This window comes from Helobdella robusta (assembly GCF_000326865.2).
Source record: "Helobdella robusta unplaced genomic scaffold HELROscaffold_10, whole genome shotgun sequence".
NCBI classification, from domain to species: domain Eukaryota; kingdom Metazoa; phylum Annelida; class Clitellata; order Rhynchobdellida; family Glossiphoniidae; genus Helobdella; species Helobdella robusta.
In genome coordinates, this window is record NW_008703571.1 from 5,113,551 (window position 1) to 5,137,334 (window position 23,784).

Consider the following 23,784-nt stretch of genomic DNA (forward strand, 5'->3'; position numbering starts at 1 on the left):
ATAAGATTAAAAGAATATATCAAAGAAATAGATAAAACAAAGATTTTAGAGGAGATAACCCACAAAACCCCTCCATGGCTAATGTCTTACCCCGAAATTGACACATCCATAACAAGTGCAAACAAAGACCAAGAGCTGGCAAAAACTATGTATAAAGAAAAACTAAGCAATAATGAAAATAATATTAAAATATATACAGATGGCTCGAAGAAAGAAAATTCAACAACAGCAGCAATCATCTTCCAGCAGCAATATCAATTTACCAACAGTCGTACTCAGCATCTTCCAAACTACACCTCAATATACACAGCGGAAATAACAGCGATAGACATGGCATTATCCTCCATATACAATTCAACAGGAAAAAACTATCAGATATTCACAGATTCGTTGTCAACTCTCCTAGCATTGAAACAGTACTATCCCCGCCATCAATTAATTCTTCAGATCCAAAACAAAATACATGATATAATAAGCAATAAAAATCATATTTCATTAATCTGGATTCCTAGCCACATTGGTATTGAAGGAAATGAAAGGGTAGATCAATTGGCAGCACAAGCGCACTTGGATCCCCCATCAAACATTCCAATTCCATATTACGACATAAGAGTGATGATAAACGACCTCATATGTTCCAAATGGCAAAAAGAATGGGATAAAATAACTAACTTCCTCAAAATAGTTATGCCAGAACACAAAACACCAAAATCAACGAACTTAGTAGAAACAATTTAAACATCATAAATAGATTAAAACTCGGTCATTCTAAAATAACTCATTCATGGATTCTCAACAAAACAAACCCTCCAAATTGCGAGAACTGTGATACAAAATTAACAATCCAACATATATTGATAGAATGTCAAAATTACAATGAAATCAGGAAAAAACATCAAATACCAAATGATATCCGATCAATTTTCAAAGATGAAAAATTACAAAACCTGTTATCATTCATTAAAGAAATAAACATGTTCAACAACATTTAATTGCCTCACGGGTCAATGAAGATCCACAAAAGAAAATAGAATCAACAAAGACCAAGGGCGTAAAGATAGCCTATCAGAGCTAAAACGCCGTAAAACTGCAGAAGAAGAAGAAGAAGAAGTAATAATTCAAATACCAAAATCAACATGTATTTCAACGAATTCCATATGATGACCAAGATACCATTGCAGAAAAGCGATGGCACATTTCGTTTCTAGATAAACGCTGAATATAAATGTTTAAAAAAAGCTCGTGATCGATCAATTTTCAGCTGTAGAGTTGTAGGTGAGTGGAACAATCCAGGAGATGAAATAATATGCGCAAAAACAACAAATAACTTTAAAGTACACTTGGCAAAAATAGGATATTAAAAAAATTATGTTACTACTGCCGAGCTAAAGAGGCAATGTTGAGTTTAGTTTCATGAATGCGGCACATATGGCTGGACACAAAAACATTACATTATTCCTAGGCGGTTTAGTCAAGTTATTATTGAGTAACAATTTAAATTACTCTCCGTGTAATCGTTCAAATTGTTACAGTCGTCAAAGCCCTGAGCTGACCAGCAACAATGTTTTTTTTTATTATTCTTTAAAATTTAAGATCTGACAGACGCAGAAACTGTTACAGCATGAAAGGCAGTAGTACAAAATTAAACAAATAAGTAAATAAATAAATAAAAAAACGGAGAAAGAAAAATGTTTAAACATGAAAAACAAAATAAAATAAATAATAAAATAAATAAAAGAAAAGAAATTGGCAATGAAATGATGTAAAGGAATAAAAACGCAAATTAATAGACTAGATGATGACTTAGTGAGGTGATCGATAAATAAAAAATAGTTGTGTGAATGATAAAGTTTTATTAAATAAAAACTAGTTGTGTGAATGATAAAGTTTTATTGAATGTTAATATGTTTGAGGTCAATCAATCAATTTTCGTGTTGCGTCCAGAGACCCGGTTTCCCGAGGTTGGACGTTGTTCTCTTTGCCATCAACTTTTTGCGCCAAATTAGACGATCAGTTGTATCCATTTCATTTAAATTTAGAGCTTTCATGTCTTGCTCGATTGTTTGCGACCAGGACTTCTTTGGACGGCCTTTGGGACGTGTGCCAGGTACTTCAACATCTGCAAGAGAAGTTATGGCACTGTTTCCACTTCGTTTGACATGACCAAACCACCGCAGACGGTGTTGCGGGCATTCATCCTTTATATCATCTAAACCAGCACGACGCAAGATTTCGGTAGGTTTGATGTGGTCCTTCAGACTAATTCGTTGCATCCATCGGAGCATTTTCATGTCGGTTCGTTGAAGTTGTTGTTCCAGTTTGGTTGTCATTGGCCATGTTTCTGTACCATATAACAACACCGGACGTATCACAGATTTATAAAGTCTTGATCGTAATGGTAGTGGGATGTCACGCCGCATCAATATAGAGGCAAGGAGATGCCATTTATCCAGGCTGCACGTATGCGTGCTCGAACGGCAGCTTCAGCTGTTCCAGTACAATCCAGAACATCCCCTAGATATTGAAACGATGTTACTTTCTCTACCTTAATGGCTTCAAAAACAGTGCTATTTCGAATTTGTTGTTGTGGATTGATACAAGCAGGACAAACAAAATTGGACACTTTAGATAAAGTACCAATTATTTTTGAACAACGTTTGTGACACCACTGGTTACACTGCTGACACTTGATTGAATTGTTACCAACACCAGCTTTACAAACTGAACAGTAGCTGTGAATTGAATGGGTTCACCAGTGTTCATTGCTTTGGTTTTGCTGATGTTGACTTTGAATCCATGATCAGCGAGTCTGGTGTTCCAATCTTTAAACATCTGTGCTGCATTCTGCTCAGACGTGGCTGTTAAAACGATATCATCAGCATATATTAGATTCCAAATGTCACCAGTGCAGGGCCGCCGAGAGGGTATGTCAGCCAAGTTTAAAACTTGGGGCCCGGGCCCTCAAGGGGGCCCGGGACGGGCCCTAAAATGATTTTTTCTATCCAATTTTTTGAAAAAAAGTGGTTTCAAAGATTCGAAAAAATTACTTAGACGCGAAATATCACTTCAGTGAGAAATTAATTTTGTCTGAATGTATTGCACAAAAATATGAATTTTTCCGAATGTTCATAATCATTTTCTACATTCACATAAAAGAGTGATTATTTAATTTATTAAAATTTACTATGCAATGTGACGTACAACAGACGATACAAATCAGCATATTGTATTGTCTGTAAAAGTGAACCGACCGAGATTAAAATTGCGATATAACATTAATTTTTCCAGAATACGCTAAATATATAAAGCTGAACTTAATTGCAAAAGTGGATTAGGATTATGTCAACATTTTTAAGAAAAACTAATATAAATTATTAACATAAAAATTACACATGCAATTGCGTATTAAATGTAAGTCCATCTCCATGGTAAAGTCGGTTTTTTCGGTGTTGTCATGGTGATGTCAATCGTTTATTTAATTTGTTTGTTTTTCAGTGTAGCGTTCTTTAACTGTTGCCTCAAAACAAGAGTGAATCAGAGAAATGAGCTATCAGCATAAATCAGGTGCTTCAAAAAGAAAGGAAAAAGAAAAACGAGAAACGTTAGCAAGAAAAAACCAAAAAACATGTGACAGATTTTTTATGATTAATCAATCAAGTTCCAATTTTCACAACGAATCTGAACCTGAAAAAATTGAAAATACTACATTGGTGGAAGAATCTCTTATCGTTATTTCTCCTGAAATTGTAACGTTTGATGTTGACGAAGGTGAAAACTCATCTGCGGCCAACAACTGCAACAAATCAACACATTCAGTGTACGATATAGGAAAAGAAGAAAACACATTTCTTCAAACCAAAGACGTTCATGAAGCCGTCGTTAACGGTCCACCAACCTTGCCTAAAAACTTTCCAGTAGACTTTGAAGGGAAGTTTTTTCCTCCATCGGCGCTTGTTTGTAAATTGAAAAATGGAGAAGAGGTCAAAAGAAATTGGTTGGCATGGAGTAAAATCAAAAATGCAATTTATTGTTTTCCATGCCGCATATTTAGTAAACTGCCTTTGCCAAATAGGTCCATGTTAACATGTCCAGAAGGATTTAGTGGCAACAAACTCTCATGGAAGAGAATTCACGATAAACTCAACCCGCACGAAAATAGTTCTAACCACAAATTGTGCTATTTTGAGTGGAGAAGTTTAGAAAAATGCTTATTGAAGAATAAACCAGCTATTGATACTAACTTTACTGATATGATAACAAACGAAAAAGCTCGTTGGAGAGCTATCTTACAAAGGATTCTTCATGTAATTTTGTTTTTGGGTGAAAGAGGACTGCCCTTAAGGGGTGATTCGAATTTGGTTGGTAATCCTAGAAATGGAAATTTTTTGGGAATACTAGAACTTATAGCTCATTATGACCCTATATTAAATGATCATTTGATAAAGGTTAAACAATCACAAATGCAAAAAAAACGGCTACCAGTTCACTACCTTTCCATGGAAATACAAAATGAGTTTATCGTGTGTTGTGCACAAAAAGTCACTCAGAAAATCGTGAACGAAATTAATGAGTCAAAATACTTTTCTACAATAGTTGGTTCAACTCCAGACTCATCACACGTTGAACAAACCGTGTTTATCCTAAGATATGTGACTCCTTACAGTGAAGGGGAAGAAACTGTTTACAAAATCAACGAAAGATTTTTAAAATTTGTCGACTGCAGCAATAAAACTGGAGAAGCAATTGCAGATTTAATCAAATCAACGCTTAAAGAGCACAATCTTTTACTTATAGCAAAAAATTATATTTTAGCTTACACATAATTTTTAATTGGAGCTACCCAAATATTGTTATACGTTGTTTTATATACAGAGTTGTATTGTATTAATTTTTAAGGTATGACAACGCATCAAATATGAGTGGGGTGTACAAAGGCGTACAAAGCAGAATTTTAACTGAAAATCCGAAAATCCGGTAGCTGTATATTCACCTTGCGCAGCTCATAGTCTGAATTTGTGTGGAGAAGAAGCGGCCCAATCTTCAGCAGAAGCTGTTACGTTTTTTGGAATTGTTCAAAAGTGTTATAACATATTTAGCTCTAGCCCACAAAGGTAAATTATTATTTTCAAATTTGTTTGTTTAAATTCTTAGATTATCATATTGCATAACAGGTGGGAAATTCTTCAAAAGTGTATTGGATCTTCGCTACATTCTCATTCAAAAACAAGATGGTCTGCAAGGGTGGAGAGTGTACGGCCTTTTGCAGCTCATTTACCTGGACTGAAAACCGCTCTCAATGCTATAAAACAACTTCATCTCACCCCACAAACATTAACTGAAATTAAGGGTATTGAACGATATTTAAACACGTTTGAGTGTCTACTAATGGCATCGATATGGTTAAAAGTACTCTGTGAAATAAACATATGGAATGAAATTCTGCAGGCCAGACAAGCCACCCTAGACGTAGAGGTTGTTAATCTGCGGCAACTAATTGAAAACCTTAGCACTCTGCGCTCAAAATGGTTTGATATACTTAATGAATGCAAAGCTGTTGCAGAATGTCTTAATATTGATAAAGAACTGCCTGACAGAAGAAAGAAAGCTAAACTGCTCGCTGACAAATGCACACAAATGCAAATTCATTGTCCTGAAGAAAACTTTAAAATCAATGTCTTTTTTGTGCTGCTTGACAGTGTCATTGGAAACCTAGTACGAAGGTACCAAGCTGCTAACAGCTTAAATGAGATTTTTCAGTTTCTTTGGAAATATTCAACTATGACCGAAGAAGAGCTCAAAGAAAAGGTAAAAACATTGTCTAAAAAGTACAATAATGATGTTGACAGAGAAGAATTGTTTTTAGAAATAATTGATTTGAAAAAAATTCAAAAAGGAAATTTTTCAATGAATTTGAAACCAATAACACTTCTTAGCACTTTGGCAAGCCAAAACCTAACAAATATTTTTCCAAATGTGGTAATTGCATTGAGAATCTTCTGCACTCTGCCTGTGACGGTTTCGGAAGCTGAGCGATCGTTTAGTCTTCTGTCAAGAGTAAAAAATTTTTTGCGATCCACCATGAGCGAAGAACGATTGACAAGTTTAGGAATGCTTGCACTGGAAAACGATTTAGCGAGATCTTTAAATTTTGATGATGTGGTTGATGACTTTGCTAATAATAAAAGTAGAAAAGTTCACTTGTGAATCACAACCGTCAAATGTTCATATTAATGGTTTCTAATGTTAAATAATGTTAATGTTAAACGTGGTTTAAATGTTTTTCATGTTTTTAGTTTTTTTTTTAATTTTTATTTTATCACCATTTCTCTAAATAAATGTATGAAATAAACAGTTGGTAGGTTTTACGTGTTTGTAGGTAGTCTGCGTAAAAATATATTTATTATTATTATTATTATTTATATAACGTTCTTTAAACTAAATTTGTTTATATATATATATATATATATATATATATATAATATATATATATATATATATGAGGGGCCCGGCGTGCATTCAAACTTGGGGCCCGGTTTGGCTCTCGGCGGCCCTGCACCAGTGCGTATCGGTTTTGTAATTTCTTCCATCACAGTTATAAATAACAGTGGACTGAGAATCGAGCTTTGGTGAACTCCAACGCCGATGTCAAATGCATCTGTGTTTCCAACCGTTGTGCTGACGAGAGTCTTAGTATTCGTATACATTTCCATTACAAGTCGAACAAGATATTCTGGAATGAGTTGTCGACGTAGACTCCACATGATTGCTTCACGGGTAACTCGATCAAATGCTTTTTCAAGATCTACAAAAATGTGTGATAGTTGTTGATGCTTTGCGAGGTACTTCTCTTGCAGTTGCCGAAGGATGTGAATTGCATCAATTGTTGATTTCTCCGCTAGGAAACCAAATTGATAATTGAATGTTAATATGTTTGAGGTGTCTTGTGAAGAAAGTCTTTTCCTGATATGTAGATTTCGTAGCGACTTGATAAGAAAGATGTTATTGTAGAAGTAAGAGAGATGTAGGGCGAAATGCAAACTGATCTTGTATTAGTGGTTTGATGGATGGATGGTTGAAACATGGACAGATGACCTAACGATGAATTTTTCTAGAATACGTGAAAGTATGGGGGTGATAGATATTGGGTGATAATTTTTTGGTTATTATGGGTATTTTGTTTTAGGAATTGGATGAATTGTGCTGGATTTCTATTGTGATGGGATGAATGAATGCATTAAGCAGTGATTGTAGAGTGAACTTAAGGTGCTGCAGATGAATGGAGCAATGATTTGTAAAAACCTTGCTGGCAGACTGTCTGGGATCTGTACTGGATGTACAGGCCTTTGTTAGCATGTGCAGGACGGAGTATGGGGTATATTGTTGATGTTGACGACTATTGATTTTTGTTGCTTTTGTTGGTGGAGTATTGTAGGACGGGCCAGTTGACATGGAAGCAAAGTTGGTGTTGTGGCATCAATTTGCTGTGAAGTTGACGTGTTGAATGATTTGTCAGAGCCTCTAATCCTGTTGACTTGGTCCCACATGGCTTTGCTTCCAGGATTACTATTAGTGAAAGTTTTTGAATTGAAGTTGATGAATAGTTTATTGATGTATTTGGTGATTGCTGCAGCTATGAGGATGAATCCTGATCTCGTGAATATATTTTTTTGAAAGTAGATATTTGATGAATGGGCTGATAAATGGAGGGTCTGATGATCTGATCATGATGTTTGATGTTGGGTAGTACGGGTTGTAAGTTGAGTTGATGATTTTATAAAATTTATCAAAAATGTTGCAAAAAATTGTCAATAGAGTTAGTAATGAGCATATTAACGCTAATATTGTTATTATTATCATTGGCACCATTGTTAATATTATTATTATTGTTACAAGAATTATTACTATTAGTAGGACTATTATTATAATTGTTATTTTTAATATTATCAAAATTAATAGTGTTATTAAAAATTGCTGGTAGAGTATTATTGGTGGTGGTGATGTTGAGGTCAAAGATATTGTTTAAGTCGATGTTGGCGAGATGTTGAAGGCAGGCACTCTTCTGTGAAGGATGACGATGGTGAAATGAGATGACATTTCTCATGGTGTGGTTTCTTGATGTTGAGTTAGTTGGTGGAGGAGCAGCAACCACCCCAAAATGATGCGTTGAAACCTTAAAGTGAGAGTGATGTCCAGGTTTACATTAATCCCATATATTCTGTCAAGGTTGTGACCATGGTGAGTGGGACCCCAGAATATATGGTGTAGACCTGTTAAAAGGATGGAATGGTGGTCGAGTTGATTGAAGTCACCCCCAATGATGAGTTTTGAGTTGCTCCACAATACAGTGTTAAAGAGTAACCCATCAAGGTGGAGACTTTGTACGATTGATGGTTTGGTGGATGATAGATGGCACAGATGAAGTATGGTTCACAGTTGATAATGCACTTGAGACAAAGGGTTTCCAGTGCATCATTGATAGCATGAGGTGAAACAATGTGAAGATAAGATAAGATGGATGACTTCAAATAGATAACAACGCCTCCTTCACGCTGCCAACAATTTCTGTCACTGCTTTGGTGAATTTTTTTATGGAACAGATTTGGAAGCCAAATGGAAGCCAACGTTTTTGTTTTTACAACCTTTCTTTTATTTACAGAATTCTGTGCTTTATATTTTATAAGCTTTGTAAACTGGGGGATGCTGTTCCTGTAGTAAATAAGAGTTAATGTTTTGCCTTTACTTTAGCATTTTTATTCAATATGTGTATGGGTATGCGTATAATTACATAAATGTATTTAAAGTTTAAATACTATGTAATTTTAAATTTTAAACTTATTATACTATAGTTAATACAATTTTTTCTACAATTTTAAATTCACTTAAAATATTTGCTGCACTGCACAAATAACTTCTACAATCGGTAATATCTGACTAACATGCAATCTGTACAAATAATTTCAAAACATGTGGTTGTCAAAACTACTGCCAACTAGATTTTAGATAATTATTATTTACTTATTTTATTTACTTACAATGTAAGTCTTCTTACATGTTTTAAAAAGTTGAAAAAATTAGAATAAGAGATATTCCCCGAAATTCTTTTATTACATGTGAAGCACATTGCCGTCAGGTTTCTATCGTTGTCTTTGTATGAGACAATGTCCTCAAAACATAATTTATATATTTGACTAATCATATAAGAACCTTTAATTTTGTTCGTAACCACTCGAAAAACCAGAGTTAAAAGTTAAAACAAAAAAAAAAAGTAGGGATGTACTTTTTAAAATTCAAAAAAATTTTGTAATTTTTTATTTTGTAAAAAATGTTCAAGTAGTTAAAAAATTAAAAAAGGTAGTTAACTATAATATTAACATTAAAAAAATATTTAACTAGTTGTCATACATAAACTACTCGAAAAAGTAGTTACAAATTACAGCTTAGCCATAGGCGGGTAGTTAGGAGCTACCAGCTAACTATTTATAGTTATTAACTATTCATCTCAGCCTGGGACCGGCAATTTGTGTGTTACCTTCAGTAAAATGTACATGGATCAACATCAACATGTTAAGATGCTGAACTAAGCCCTTTATTTTCAGCTTTGCAGACTTAGACACATCAACAAATCACTCGATGAAGGCCACATTAAAATGTTTAGTTCATGCATTCGTCTATCCTAAACTGGGTTATTGCAACAGTATTTTAAAAAAAACCTCCTATAAAATAATGGATCGTTAGAGTCATTAAAAATTTTTTGTGGCAAACATCGTTTCTGGTAGGTTGAAATTCGAACACGTTAATCACAAGCGTTGTTTTTTACTTTGATCTCCATTGGCTGCCAGTAGAAAATAGTAGGTTACATAAGTAATAAAAAACCAAAATTGTCACTAGTTTTCATTGAATAAAAATAATAATAGATGTATTATGTTTTATGAATATTAAGATTTTAAGGCTTTTCAACCTTATTTATGCTACTATATAGAGCGTAATATAAATAACGCACCAGTGTCCTACATAGTTGCTCGAAAAAGCACGCCGTAAGACGGCTGGAGGAAAAATGTTTGTAATTAAATGTTTGCATTAATTTTACGGCGGTGTTTGATAGCACCCAGCGTTTACATTCGATCTTTTAATCTGGAGCACATCTAGCAAACAAATAGCCCACTATCAATCAGTAGTGCTGGCCGAGCCACTGAGTTATAGCAATCGTTTGAGGCGATGAAATTCTCTATTAGGTCTGCTGATTCTCGCATGCAAACTCGTCCACGGAGAATTTATCTTTGCCGCTAGAAAAACTCTCATATAAGAACGAGACCAAATAAAAACTCGTCATTGAAAATTGCTTCTTCACCGTTAATATTCCTCTCTATCGCGTTACGATGTTTGTTTGTGTTGGTCGGTCCTCAAATTGCGCTGTCAAGTGATTTTTAATGTTTAAGCGGCCAATTGATCTCCATAAGATTGTTTCATAGTCGCCATTGTGTTGTCAAGGGGCCAAATAAAGATTTATTAAGAGCTTTTTAGTTTGCTGATCTGTCGCTTATTGTTTGCCGCTGATTTCTTCTTCATCTTATTATCTCTGCTCTTCGGCCAGTTTGCTTACATTCATCTCTCTACCCCTAATTTGTTTCAACCTTCTTACGCAAAATTGTGTGTATATTAATATTATGCAACAAATAAGAACTTACTGTATTTTGTTTGATAACAATTAATAAAGTTATAACATGAATCTAATTAATCTGAACGAGGTTTTCACTTTGTTTTTCAAAAAAGTGCTAATTAACGAAATAATCCGCGTTGAAGTGAGGCATGTGTGCGTGCGTCATTGTTTATTACAGCATAACTTCACATCGCCGATAACTCCTACTTGAGTTGCAAACTTCTTAGGTTGCCATAAAATCAGTGCCACATACAAGTTTTACATACAAACAAGAAGCTCAGACATACAAACATCTCATGTCACAAGAAAACACACGACTCATGCAAATATGCAAACATTAGGACGTGCAATCAACGTGGCCAACAGGAAACGATTGAAGAACCCATACAGGCATCAACAGCATCACTAAAAACAAATTTGTGAACAAAACGACGAATATAAAAAGCACTAACCTCAACAGAGAACAACACGTACAAAAATTAGCTTAACAACACACCAAACACATACAAACAACAAAACTTACAAACAAAAACACATACAAACATCATTACATACAAACAACAAAGTATTCAAACAGCAAACACATACAAACAACAACACAAACAAACATCACTACATACGAACAATAACACATACAAATATCAACGCATACAAACAGCAACAGATACAACACCAACACATACAAACATTATTACATACGAATATCAACACATACAAACTTTATTACATAAAAAGAACAACTCATACAAATATCAGCACATACAAACAACAACACATACAAACTTCCTTATACAAAAACAACAACACATACAAACAACACATACAAATATCAGCACATACAAACAACAACACATACAAACTTCCTTATACGAAAACAACAACACATACAAACAACACATACAAATATCAGCACATACAAACAACAACACATACAAACTTCATTACGCGAAAACAACAACACAAATAAACAACACATACAAATATCAGCACATACAAACAACAACATATACAAACTTCATTATACGAAAACTGCAGCACAAACAAACAACACATACAAATATCAGCATATACAAACAACAACACATACAAACTTCATTACACGAAAACAACAACACAAACAAACAATACATACAAATATCAGCACATACAAACAACAACACATACAAACTTCCTTACACGAAAACAACAACACATACAAACAACGCATACAAATATCAGCACATACAAACAACAACACATACAAACTTCCTTACACGAAAACAACAACACATACAAACAACACATCCTGCACATGTTCATTGAACCCTCAGGAATAATCTTGTATGCGAACAAACAAACATCTGCGCCGAAGTCACGTGTCTGTGACGTCAGAGGTGATGTTAATTGATGGACGGTTTGATGCATTATTAGTCGATCGATCAATTTAAGATATGGATCTCAAACTTTTTCTCATTCAATCATTCATTCATTTCCCTTCGCAAATTTTTCTCCATGAAAGTTTTTCCGCTTATATTTCAAGCTTAACTTGTCAAAAATTCCACTCAATCGACTGCCGCTCCCGAAATTGATGACCATACGTTCTCTTTGTTCACTTCCTTGTCTGTATGTCAATGTTTGTCTGGGTGAGCTTGTTTGTAGTGGCGGATTCAGGGGTGGGGGGCTGCAGGGATGCACCCCTCATCAGACTATGAAAAAAGAAAATATTGAAGACTCTGTGTTAAAGTGTGAAATATTTAACGTTGTGATTTAGTATTTTTTAAATTAAACAGCGATTAGCCATAAAAGATCACCAAACTTAAAATTTTGAAAATCGTCTCCTACTGTCAATTTCTGGATACACTGTTTGTTTGCACAATTGCTTGTACGTATAAGGTTGTTTGTGTGACGTTGTATATTTATTTGTTCGCTCTTTTGTGCATATCAATCGAGTTGACTAACAAGCAACTCAGTGCACACTGCTAAACAATTGAACAACCATCGCAGATCATTTTAAATCGCTTTTATGAATGATTCAACAAAATTTTCAGTTATAATATAAAACAACTGATATAATGAGATGTAAGTATTTGGGTATGTTTAGAGCTGAAAAGCGCACGTGTGAGGTCTAAGAGATCAGATGACTGTTTTATTACACGTGTTTGATGTCAGCACTCAACATAAAGTTCAATTTATGTCCGACCGATTATTAATTCTCACCTCCATAAAACCTGCAATAATTTTTTCGGCGAGTCCTTTAATGATCCTCTAAATTCTTTTTAATGCACGCCGATTTCAAATCAAATGAGCGACTCGCAAGGGCATTGCTAGCCTGATGGGGTCTGTTGTTTCGTTCATGCCTGCCATTATATTAGTCTTTCAATTAAAGCACTTATTACTTGAAAAAGTTAATAATGACATCCAGTATTATAATTATTTGCAAACATAGTAACTGCATTTGAAAAGCTCATATCTGCAGTAACTAAAACATGCATAGTAAAAGGATGACACGGGCAGAGAGGCATAGGAGGGGAAGCAAGCGAGTGAAACATCGCACGAACGAAGGCACACATCGCGTTTAGCGGGATAGATTTATAAAGGTGCATTAATCAAAATAATGGCCGTGTGAAGAGAAACAAATATGCAGGCATTTGTCATCATTTTCATTTCACTTGCAACATCACTTCTCGTTATGAGCTCCTGCATCGCACTAACCTACACACGCACTCTCAGACACACGCACCCTCTCTCTTTCTACGTTTGTTTATGTCAACGTTTGTGGTGTTAATGGACAATGAACACCATCAGCTCACCACGATATTTTGTAGTTGTTTAAAATAGAGTGCTTGTTGAGGTTTTTTTCATCACGTTTTTTTAGTTGTTATAAATTTCTTTGATAAATAAATATTTGATAAAGCAATTTTGGTTTTAATTCATTTGTATTCGTGCAAGCTTGTTGTTGACGCCTGGAATTTCAGTGTATTTTCATATTCGGATGCATCGAACATTTCGTGATACGCAACTGTAACAACATGCCACTGAATGTGAATGAAGAAACTTCGCAAATGTTTCGTACAAACATCCACGCATACATACACATTTCTAGCGATATTCTTTCAAAAAGAACATCGCGTGTTTAATGCATGTAAGTTAGACTCGGGGATGCCTTCATTAATCCTGGCTCAGAACCAACAACTGCCAGACTGCAGGCCCACACCTTCTCACCTTCTCATGCTCTTTATGATTATTTTTGTCATTACTTTTTTTTACGCCAAACGTCTGTGCAAAGACGTGAAGATTTGTGTTTGTGAGTGCATGTGAGGCTTCGTGTTAGAATTTCAGTTTGTTTGCAGTTTCTGAACACCTTTGGTCAGGGACTCTCAGCTCTGGAAAAATTTGGTTCCGATGTGCTCGTTGCATTCTATAAGTAATATCAACAACAAACATGGAGGTTGTTATTAAATGACAAATGTTATAAAAAGACAACAAGGCAAACCACCGCACGACACCACACGACGCGATGCAACCAGCACACGACAGAGTAATTGCTAAATCAATCAGTTGAATGGCAAAACTTTGTCATATTTCGTAGAGTTGCGCTCTCGGTCAAAAACAAAGAGGTCCATTAATTATGTAGCGTTCAATTTGAAAGAAAATTTTTATCTCATTGTTAGTCAAATTAATAAATCATCTGAAGCCGTCACATTAATGCACATATTACATATGTGTGTTATATATATATAATACACACATACGCTCACACACACACATAATATATATGTATAAATATATATATATAACTAATATAATCTGAAAATAGTTTTTGGTAACATGGTTCTGCATACCGTTTGTTTCATGGCTGTCAGAGATATGTTGTTGCTGTTGATGTTGTTGTTTTTGTTGAAGTTGTTGTTGTTGATGATGTTGTTGCTGTTGTTGATGATGAATCTGCTCGTGTCCAGATACGCCGCAGTGCAAGAAAAGCCCAAGCATTCAAATCATGGAAAAGAAGTTGAGTTTCAGTACTTATAAGAGGAATAAGAAACTGAGGATGATATGAAAATGAACTAGCAGTTTGATTAATTTTTATTTAACGTTGTAGCATCTAAAAGCTGACCAGTTTTATGACAAGAAGCAAAAACTGCCTTGATAGATATCAATGAACCCAAAATAAACATCCAACAAAAAATGATTACCTCATTACCAACCTGACGCCTTAATAATACTAACTTCAATAACAACGAGGAACAAGGAAGTATACGTATATATTGTATGAATTCTACCAAAATGTTGGCATTAATCAATTTAAAGTTTGTTTTTTCAATTGATTAATGCCAACAACACGGTAGAATTCATACAATACTGTGTAAAATATGGTCTCTTTCCAACACACACACACACACACACACACACACACACACACACACACACACACACACACACACACACACACACACACACACACACACCACACACACACAACAAAACGAAACAAAATTTTATTTGATTCCCAAAATTAAAAAGAATTAATTATAAGAATGCAGGCTGACTGTAATCGAGTCCACTAATTGAGCTCATCTAGCACAGCCACCTTTACATAAATGTCTTTATTTTGTCAAGATTTTAACAGTGATGTTCATACATTAAAAATAAATGTTCAAATTAAGTATAGTCCAAACATAAATATTAGTTCATTATAATATAGTTCAGTTACATTAAATAACTGAAAATCTAAAATAAAATAAAATAATTCAAAATGTAATTTCTATGTAAAATGTAACTTCTAAATGTAATTATCATTTTTTTCCAAAGATTGTAAGTCATCGTATCATTTTTTATCGATTAGTTGATGCAAATGACCAGTTTCTAACTCGCACATGTTCAGGCCAGGTACATTCCTTGTTAATCATATCCGAGTACTTGGCATCCACACAGAGTCGAAAGGAAGTGGAGGGCTGCGAATCATCTGGCTTGACACCATTTTTGTCTTTTTTGAACGCAGGGAAACATGAAACTACTTCCACCTGACTTAACCTGAGATGATCAACTACATCTGACGCCACACATTTTGTCACGTTGCTGATATGAAATATTCTCTTTTGAAAAACTACTTTATTTGCCGTAATCTTCGATTCCGTTGGTGCACGAGAGCCTACAACTACCCTCGGCACAGAATTATCATTACGATTTGGATGATTGTTTTTTTTTTGCGCTTAACTAAAACAAAATTGTCACATTCCGAATCACTTTCAATTGTAGACTTTATTGAATTTAATGGCACATCACTTTTTTTCTGTAATAAAATTTTGCTATGCGTACCTGTAACTGTAATGGCTTTGTTTACATTTACCGGTGAAATTGTTTTCAACGAATTCGTATCAACGTTTTCTGCATTTATTACATGTTGTTTCTCAACCAGCTGCTGTACGCTCTTTTGAATTCCATTAAGCAAATTAGTTTGGCTATCAAGCTGTTCAAAAATGGCTGGTTTAATCTTTTCGAAATCCATATCAACATTACAATAAAAATGTCTGTTGCAAAGAGTTGTTCTAATAAGAGTATTGGTTACGAAATATAAATGAAAATCATCCTGATAATCATTATCAAAAATAAATTTGACAGAGTCCACCAATTCTGAAATAAAACACCAGCACACACACACACACACACACACACACACACACACACACACACACACACACACACACACACACACACACACCACACACACACACACACACAACGAAACGAAACAAAATTTTATTTGATTCCCAAAATTAAAAAGAATTTAACACACACACACACACACACACACATATATATATATAATCTTGTGAAATTATCTTATTATCTTGTGAAATTATATTATCTTGTAAATATATATATATATATATATATAATAATTATCAACAATATAACATCTACAACTGATATAATGTTAATTAATACGATTAAATTTATAGCTAACCCCAGGATTGACAGAACTAACAATACTAATATAATTAAGCCATTAATGAATTTAAATAAAATAACATCCAGGAACTTTTGTTATTATGCATGGAATAATCTGCCACAATATTTAAGATTAATTAATAATCTAACAGAATTTAAAAAGAAGTTGAGTACATTTTTAAATTGTTTAAGTTAAATGTATTAATATTTTATTTTTAATTTTATTCATTTTTTAAGTTTAAATGTATCAATGTTTTATTTCTAAGTTTATTCATGAAAATTTAAGAATTTAAAAGACATTTATTTTAATCATTTATGTTATTGTGTTTTTTTTTTGATTACTTATGTTATTTCTTGTTTTATGGGAGTCAACCCTAGATAAGCATTTATTGCTAGGCTGACTCTTTTACTTTTTTTTGTGAATAAATAGAATAAAAAAAAAAAAATTTTTTTTTAAATAATTTTACACTATTGTTAACTTTAATGTTCTTTGCGAGTGAATTTTTAGTCTCAGTTGTATATATTGTTACCGTTTGAAAATATAACAGTATTATGATATGAACAATAGTATGATGCATGCTTGTAAGTATGTGTGAGCGTGAGTTTATGTGTATGTATTTATTTGATATTTCTGTTACATTTATAGTTAGATTTTTTTTTTAGTTAAGGGTGGCCTATCCACAAGTTTATCTTTTTTGGTCATCCTTCGAATAATTAAAATGTGTATATATGTATATATATATATATATATATATATATATGTATGTATATATATGTTTGTATATATATATTATAATTGTTTAAAAACTTTTAACACTGCAAGTTAAAAATAAATTGTAGGATGTTTTTGCCGATTCGGAAAAATAGTTTGACAATATTAATTTAAGAACGACAACGCAAACAACACAACACAACAGACGCATTCAACAATACAAGCAACAACGCAAACGACAATATAAACAACACAATTGACACAAACAACAACATGAACAACACAGCTAGCATAGACAACAAATTTAGCAAAACAAACCACGCAAAAAAGAAACGAATAACTTGGCCAAAACACAAACAACATCAAATCATCTCAAAAATTATTGACAAGATCAAAAATATAACACAAACAACGATGATAACTACAACAACACGAACAACAACGACACAAAGAAAAACTTAGAAAACCAAAATAAGAACAAATAAACGAACGAACAAACAAACAAACAAACACACAAACAAACAAACAAGACGAAATGTCGTAAGATCGAAAGACATGCACGTAAGAAATTAATCTCCTCAGTCTCATCTCAAGGGAAGCATCATTCACAGCTTCTGTCAATGTATTTCCCTCTCATTCCCACGATCACACTGCATCAAAATTTTCATTTCCCTTCATTTCAGTGCATTTCATTCATTCATTCACTCATTCATTCATTCATTTGTTCGATCATTCATTTGTTTGTTTGTTCATTCATTTGTTGCATTATTTACCCAATTTTCAGTTTACTTATTCAAAAATTCACCAGTTGATTTTTTTGATTGTTCATTAATTTGTTTGTTAATTTATTCTTCCACCTCCATCAGACTCAATCACACTCCATCTCATTAGCCGTGTAGCAGATCAATCCCAATTAAATATTCCGCCATCATTCACCACTCATAATTTCCATTCCAACGTTTCTTACAACTCATCATCATCAAGCTCTCCTCAACAGTAACATGAATAAATAATACATACACAGACACCCATACAGACACACAAACACACACACCACACACACACATAAATACATACGCACACACGACGTATATAAACAAACGTAAGCACGCAAACATTGTACGTCAGTCTGCCAAGCAATAACTTGCTCCTATCAATCAAAACATTCGTTCAAGCATTCTTTTCAGGCTGCTTCTGTTTCTTTTTTCATGTTTTTGATTCTCCTAACTGTTCATCCGTACATTCCTTCATTCACTAAATCATATGTGCCATATGTGTATTGGCGTACTTCTTCAACCTATCCAAATTCATTTTTAAATTAATTATTTAATTCATTAATTGAAACTGTAATTTTGTTGTTTATTTATTCATTCATCTGTTTTATCATTCATTCATTCATCTGTTTTATCATTCATTCATTCATTCATTCCTTCGTTCGTGTTCGCATGAAACGTTGTGCCCAGCGTTTCGTCATATTGCATTTGTTCATTTGCTCGATCGATCATGTATTCATTCATTTCTTTCCTCTTTCCATCCATCTATCCATCCATCCCTCCAACCATCCATCCATCCGTCCATCCATCACAACATTGATTGCTAATGACGCAATGAATTATTCAAACGCTAATATATCAAACTGGAAACCGCTTTTTGTTTTGCACATACGTCTTTCTCTTCCTCTGCGTGTGTGCGCTTGCGTGAATCGTGTACGTGGTTGGATGTGTGGCGGTGCTTGCATCATATTCTGTATATATGTATATATGTATATATATATATATATATATATATATATATATCAACATTGTGAATAGCGAATTTGGCCGAAACCGAATATTAAATATTTTATTTAATTTTTTAGAAATGAAAAAAAACAGGCTTTGAAAACAGAAGGCAATTTATGTCCATCCAGCGATTTTTTACCTAGATAATATTCAATATTAAGTTCAAATTTAGTCGCTTTAACAGCTGTGATGGCTTAATTGTATTTTTATTGTAAATCACAAACTCATGAATAATCAAAATGAAACGAATATTGGAAACTTTCTTCCAAATCTCCATCGAGAATGGATTTAACCATGTTGTCAAGTTCACCAAATCTCTGAACTTTATTAGCACTCGTAGATTTAGTTACCCGAAAGTGGCAGAGGTTCCGGCACAAGTATTTTTCTGCTATCATGTACATTCTGTAATCTAAAAATTTCTGTTATTATTTTCACTAACTCGTCATTCTCCTTTTCTCTCTTTATATATATATATATAATATATATATATATATATATATATATATATATATATATATATATATATATATTATATATATATAATATAGCTTAGAGATACAATAAATACAATTAAAAAAATAAATTGAATGATTTGAAGCCATAATTGTTTATTTGTCGACTACTTGGAAACGATCAACATCGAGACATTAAGCTGTTGCCAATGTGAAAGCTTATATATATATATATATATATACCATACATATACATACAATATATATATATAATTCGTATGTATATGTTTAAATACACATTAAAGCGCTTCCCAGAGAAAAATTTGCCCATAATGTCCCATTCCTAGTCTCAGTTGAATGTTTGAAAGTAGTTGTTCCTGGTCTGAACGTATCCCCCTTGGTGAAATATATTCGCCAGCAAATCTCTCTCACCACAGTATATACACCACACGAAACTGAAATTGTCGTCCAACTCCAAACACGGTGCAAGCGACATTAAATTACAATTCAAATAAACGTGCGCCGAACTGCGTAAGCCTCATTGAAAAACAGAGTAGCTAAATGTAATAGAAAAATGTAAAGTGCATTATACTATAAAGGACACGGTATGTTTTTATACTGTATCGTTGAATGTGTAACAGGTGTGCGTGCATTCGTACTACACATGAATGAATGATTATTAATATTAATGACTTGATGCTTTTGTAGTTGGCCGCACGTGTTCGCCACATGCGTCAATCACATTTCGATACATGGATTTATGATGTTAATTTGTTGGCTCCGTACTGTTGTTTGCTGTTCACGTAGTTTCTGAAATTAATAAATTTGTCTTGTTAAACGGCACGCATGCATGCAAGTATTTGGTTTTAGTCATTTATAATTTCAAATTTCTCTGCGCATGGCTTCGATGAATTTTATATTTAATTTAATGATTTTATAACCATTTCATCATAAATTGTTATACAGAAAATCACATGACTCTTGAATACTAATGTGGAACATTCAATAAATTATAAATAATTCAAACTAATGTAACAAATACTGTTCAATTAATCTAGAACCATAAAATAACCTGTTGTTTGTTCTTTGCATTAAAATGTACGTACGTGTAGAGTATCGCATGTATCAACTGAACAAACACAGCGAACCAGCATGCGCGTGTGTATACTTCCGTTCAATGACGAACACGTGTGGCTCCGAGTACACATGCACGTTCGCATCTTCTCCAGTAAAACTTCGCTATGACGTACTCGACTGGTAGGGCTTGGTTCGTCATTGTATCGAGCTACTTTTTGCGAGATACGATAACTTAACACGTGACCAGGAATCAAATTAAAAAAACTTTAAAAAATCTGTTATGGAACTTTTTTTATTTAAACTTGAAACTCGTCCAACTGAAATCCGCAACAACGTTTAAAAATAATAATAGTAAAGGAATCGTCAGTTAGAGTGGAAATCAAGTTAACAAAAAAGCAAAAAATTTACAAGATTGATGTTATCTCAATATGGCCGGCAAATTATTTTCGAACGATCTACTGTCTTTTGTATGAAATTTTAACCGTTACATAGTTTCTAATTTATTTCGCTTTATTTGATTGTTAAATAATTTGGGACTTGATTGGATGTAGAATGGTTTTAATTAATGAGACTAAGAAGGTTAGAACTATTAAAATTCACGCATAATGCAAAGGATTTTCCATGTTTGCTGAATTTAATGATTCTGTTTTCTAGTGATTGTCATGCAAAGATTTCCAAGTTTGCCACAGAAAAGTTTGATTAAACTCTTTAAGTTGAAGTGTTTGTCTTGGGGTATAGGCTTCATGATGGGTAGGATATCAAAATTTATTTGACCGATAATGACATTAAAAAGAGTGTTCAACAAATTGCCAACAATACAGCTCTTAAATTTAATAAAGAAATCAAAAAAGTAATTCAGCAGAAAAAAATCAGTAGCGGTAATTTGAGTGTTAAAAATTTAAAGTTAAAAATAATTCGTCAATGACGAAGTTTGTGACAATAATAAAAATTGTAACAAAGATGATGACGACTAAAATAATAATAATGGCTTCATTGTAACTGTAAGAAATAAAATCTCTAGGAGCGTGACAATGACTTCCCCATTTGAGCATCTTTGGTTCCTTGAAAGGCAAAGAAGGTGTTATATTCATCAAAGAGTGAACTATAAAAAAATTGATGAATTCTTGGATATATGTGCGAGTTTTCGGTCAAGCAGACCTGAATTAGTGGGCTATTGGGCGATGATTTAACAATTCTTCGAATTTAGTTTTCCGACAGAAGAAAAATTGAAATGAAGGAGAAACGACAAAAAACATTAGCCATGCACCAACATTAACAACATCGACAAGAGAGCAACATCCTCAATTTTTTAAAGATCTTCTATAAATAAACGAACGTCGCTGCGAAGTGGAATGTTACTTGGTTGGTAAAACAGTTCTTAAAACCGAATCGATGGAATGAATCGTGACAGAGACGAGATCCACATGCAGAATTTTGGTATACTTCTGTCGTAGCTGTTCACGTGTGACTGCTTTGAGTGTTGCAACAATCCCGACATGAAACATTGAAAGAAAGTTCATGAAATTAATGAGTTCCTAGCTTAATGAATGAAACATAATTTATTAATATTATATTATCAATAAAACAAATTATATATATATATATATACATACATATTAGTGAGTGTGTGTGTATGTGTGCGTGCTTTCTGCTTTAAAATGAATATATAAAAAATATTTAGTATGAATATTTGAGGAAAGTGTGATGGTGATGGTTAGTGGTGGGTCGAATATGGCTGCATGGTCTTGCACGCTGCACCTCATTACATCAAATGAAAAAAAAGAAAGAGAAAGAGAGAGAGAGAGAGAGAGAGGGAGAGAGAAACATAGAGACTTGGCTCTTTTGATTATTATACGTCATGTTTGGAGATTTTTTGATTACTTTTGCGTGATGGAGGCAGTTCGATCATTGCATATCAATCGTGCTTTCATCCATTATTCTGTCGTTTGCTTGATGAATGAGCCAGTCAAAAATCTCACCGAGCACGTGCGTTATAAGTTGTTTATTCGCGTACATATTTGTACATGTTCGTACAACTTCTATTTATGTCCAATTTTGTATATGTATTATGATCGTTGTATGTATATACTCACAAAAAATTGTTAAATGCTCGTTAATAAATTGTATAAGTTTGCATACAGTTGTAGAAAGCATTTAAAATTTTGAGTTAATGCTTTGTATGTTTTTACGATGTTTGCATGTTGTTTTGCCTGTTTGCATATGTTAGTTTGATATATTTATGTAACATTTGTTTATGATCGTCTATTGTTTTTATATTACCATGGTAATAAAACACATTAGCTGTAGTTATTTATGTAATATACAATAAAATAATTTGGCACATTTTTTAGTAAATTTTATTTATCATGTTATTTGTTATACGGAAATGTTTAATAAACATTTAGTTCCAAAATTAAATTTTGCAAATTCTACCTCAATTAATTTCAATAGGAACGGAATCATCTTTGCAACGAACAAAGAATAAATTTCGTTTTTAAAGTTGTATTTTTTATAATTATACCATGCATTATTACTTCCTGTTACCAAAATAGACGATAAGGAGGTTGTTCTTCATGGATATATAGCGTATAAACACCTTTTAGGCAGCATAAAAATTTTCCCGAACAAATTCTGTATAACGACATTTTATATAACGATTTTTTTCCTAAAACCATCAAATTCGTTATACGGGGGTCCAACTGTATATATTACGATGTCTTAAAATTTTTTTTAGTAAGTCAAATTTAATAATTTCAATCTAGAGAATTTATTACAATATATAAAACATACCAACCCTTACAAGTGAATCAGAACATCATGCACGGAATTGAAATTCTGCCCTTACTGATCCTGCCTTTAAAATGCCACTCACAAAAACGACAAAAACCTTTGGAACAAACAATAGTTGTTCTCTTAAATCATCAAAAATCATTGAGAAGAAAATAACATACTATGTGGGCAACGTAGAATCCTGACAGACAGTAGCAGGTTTAAAACTGATGTTTTGTCCGGACCTGCCTCGACTCTAACGACTTTGTGTGGAGAGTTGTTTGTATGGGGCCCACCCAAAACATTAACTACACTCAGAAACTCTCAAGCTATAGATCTTGTCACACCGCGTAAAACACACTTGAATCTTTTACCGTAGGTAGCATTCAATGAACATTGAAGTGTTTT

General features: G+C 33.4%; 3 protein-coding genes across 3 annotated transcripts in view; 2 read left to right on the plus strand and 1 right to left on the minus strand.

Annotated features, from left to right (window-relative positions):
• The window catches only part of HELRODRAFT_167028 (hypothetical protein), a gene marked incomplete at both ends in the record, with an annotated part of 2,951 nt that extends 2,213 nt beyond the window's left edge, over positions 1–738 (plus strand). The window contains one exon of the mRNA XM_009012174.1: positions 376–738. Coding sequence (XP_009010422.1) covers positions 376–738 — 363 coding nt within the window. The remainder of the gene's footprint in view (positions 1–375) is intronic.
• A 5,166-nt stretch (positions 739–5,904) lies between these two features.
• Positions 5,905–6,553, plus strand: HELRODRAFT_108960 (hypothetical protein; the record flags this gene model as incomplete). The annotated part of the gene is made up of 2 exons (XM_009012175.1): positions 5,905–6,340; positions 6,368–6,553. The coding sequence occupies one exon, from the start codon at positions 5,905–5,907 to the stop codon at positions 6,202–6,204; it is 300 nt and encodes a 99-aa protein (XP_009010423.1). The 3' UTR covers positions 6,205–6,340; positions 6,368–6,553.
• A 7,251-nt stretch (positions 6,554–13,804) lies between these two features.
• Positions 13,805–16,142, minus strand: HELRODRAFT_167030 (hypothetical protein; the record flags this gene model as incomplete). The annotated part of the gene is made up of 4 exons (XM_009012176.1): positions 13,805–13,912; positions 14,479–14,512; positions 15,494–15,686; positions 15,953–16,142. The coding sequence occupies 4 exons, from the start codon at positions 16,140–16,142 to the stop codon at positions 13,805–13,807; spliced, it is 525 nt and encodes a 174-aa protein (XP_009010424.1).
• Between the last annotated feature and the right edge of the window lie 7,642 nt (positions 16,143–23,784).